General features: G+C 33.9%; 1 protein-coding gene across 1 annotated transcript in view; it reads left to right on the plus strand.

Annotated features, from left to right (window-relative positions):
• CALCRL (calcitonin receptor like receptor) overlaps positions 1-1851 on the plus strand; it is a 39500-nt gene extending 37649 nt beyond the window's left edge. The window contains exon 12 of the mRNA XM_011356414.2: positions 1461-1851. Coding sequence (XP_011354716.1) covers positions 1461-1688 — 228 coding nt within the window. The 3' untranslated portion in view covers positions 1689-1851. The remainder of the gene's footprint in view (positions 1-1460) is intronic.
• The last annotated feature ends 456 nt before the right edge of the window (positions 1852-2307 follow it).

A 2307-nucleotide genomic window follows, 5' to 3' on the forward strand; every position in this document is an offset into this window, starting at 1 on the left:
CTGATTTTGTTTATTTGTGTCTTTTCTCTTTTTTCTTTAGTGAGTCTAGCCAAGGGTTTGTCAATTTTATTAACCTTTTCAAAGAACCAGCTCTTTGTTTCATTTATTTTTTCTATTGTTTTTTGTTTTCACTTTCATTTATTTCTGCTCTAATTTTGATGATTTCTTTCCTTCTGCTGACTTTAGGATTCATTTGTGCTTCCTTTTCTAGTTTTTTTAAGATGGAGCATTAGGTTGTTTATTTGGGCTCGTTCTTGATTTTGGAAGTATCCCTGTAATGATATGAACTTTCCTCTTATGACTGCTTTTGCCATGTCCCAAAAGATTTGAAATGTTGTACTATCATTATCATTGACCCAAATACCCTACTGTCAGATATGGACAGATCATCCAAACAGAAAATCAATAAGGAAATAACATCCTTAAATGATACATTAGACCAATGGGACATAATTGACATTTACAGAGCCTTTTGTCCCCAAACTACAATAGTGTTTTGGTCTGTTTCTCCCTTTAGTTCTGTGAGTAATTGCTTTATCGAGGTTCCATGATTGGGAGTATAGATATTAATAAGTGTTATGTCTTCTAGGTGCATGTTTCCCTTTATCATTATGAAGTGCCCCTCAGTATCTTTCTTTACCTTTTATATTTTGAAGTCTATTTCGTCCGATATTAGTACCACGACTCCTGCTTTTCTCTGAATGTCATTTCTTGAAATATCATTTTCCACCCTTTCACTTTGAGTCAATATTTTTCTTTGGAGCTGAGATGTGTCTCCCGGAGGCAGCATATGGTTGGGTTTTGTTTTTTGATCCAATCTGCAACTCTGTGCCTTTTTATTGGTGAGTGCAGTCCATTTACATTTAAGGTGATTATTGAAATATGAGATCTTCTTATAGCCATTTTATCTTTTGCTTTCTGGTAGCTCAGTGTTTCTATTGCTTCCTTGTCCTTGTGTTTTTGTTTTATTTATTTTGGTTGGCTTTTGTGAGTTTTTCCTCTGGTCCTTGTTTTATGTTATATACTTTGGTTCTGAATCTTTGACGTGTGGTTACCATTACGAATATGTAAAGTATAGTTCTATATATACAGTCGTCCATTTTCTTCTACGTGTGCCTTATCTTCTTTCTCGTTGCCAGTGGTGGAGTCTGCATTAACTGTTTTACAACAACATATTTGTATGCTTTATTAAAGCTTTGACAATAAGGCATGGAAAGGAAAATATTAATGGAATCTAAAAGTACAGAGTAATTTAATGAATTTCCTAATATAAAGATGGTCCACTCAATTTAACTTTCTAAAATTAAGTAGAAAAAGAAAAATATTATTCACTGATTAACATTAATGCTATTTTTAAAAAGCTTTTCTACATAACTTATTTTATTGTACTATTAAATACAATATCTTCATTTCAAATAATGGATTGCTTTTGTCCTTTCTGTTTCTTTTGATTATCATAGGTTCAAGCAATTCTGAGAAGAAACTGGAATCAATATAAAATCCAATTTGGAAACAGCTTTTCCCACACAGATGCTCTTCGTAGTGCATCTTACACAGTGTCAACAATCAGTGATGGTACAGGTTATAGTCATGACTATTCAAGTGAACAGTTAAATGGAAAAAGCGTCCATGACACTGAAAATATTGTCTTAAAACCAGAAAAGTCACATGATTACATTATACAATAGAGGCAGTATTGCTTAACTATTTTGTGCCACTCCTAACTCAAGTCTTTGGATCCATGGCTTTATAACCAGAAGGCTTCAATATTAAATGAATTTCTTGATTGCCACAAAGAAAGCCCTCACATGAATTCAGTAGTGTGTTGATAAATATTTAACCATGAGCTCTATGGGGGGAGGAGGGGAAGGCGCTAATTTGTAATGTTGGCCAGTTTTTACAGTATGAATAGTCCTACCATGGCTGATTTCAAGCTACCAACTTGACATCACTGTGAAATTAGAGAAAGATGACCACAATCAACTCTGTGGTTGCTGTAGGCCAATTCTAGCACATCACTGTAGGGATTCACAAATCAATGAGACTGTAAGAGTTCATATACAATTGGGCATGAATATATTCTTCTTGCCTAAAGACCTAGCTAAGGCCTATAGATTTGGAGGGAAAATTAGCTTAATATTTTTTTTTTTTTAAATCTTTATCTCATATCCACTTTTCAAATGGAACAGATAAAGAGTTCATTATTCCTGTTGCCTAACCCTCTTCTTCCCAAGAAAGGCAAATGAACAGAAGTGCTGCTGGTTACTCATTTGCTGATAACATCACAGTTATACCCTGTGTCATATC

Source organism: Pteropus vampyrus, unplaced genomic scaffold, assembly GCF_000151845.1.
Source record: "Pteropus vampyrus isolate Shadow unplaced genomic scaffold, Pvam_2.0 Scaffold2, whole genome shotgun sequence".
In the NCBI taxonomy this organism is placed as follows: Eukaryota; Metazoa; Chordata; class Mammalia; order Chiroptera; family Pteropodidae; genus Pteropus; species Pteropus vampyrus.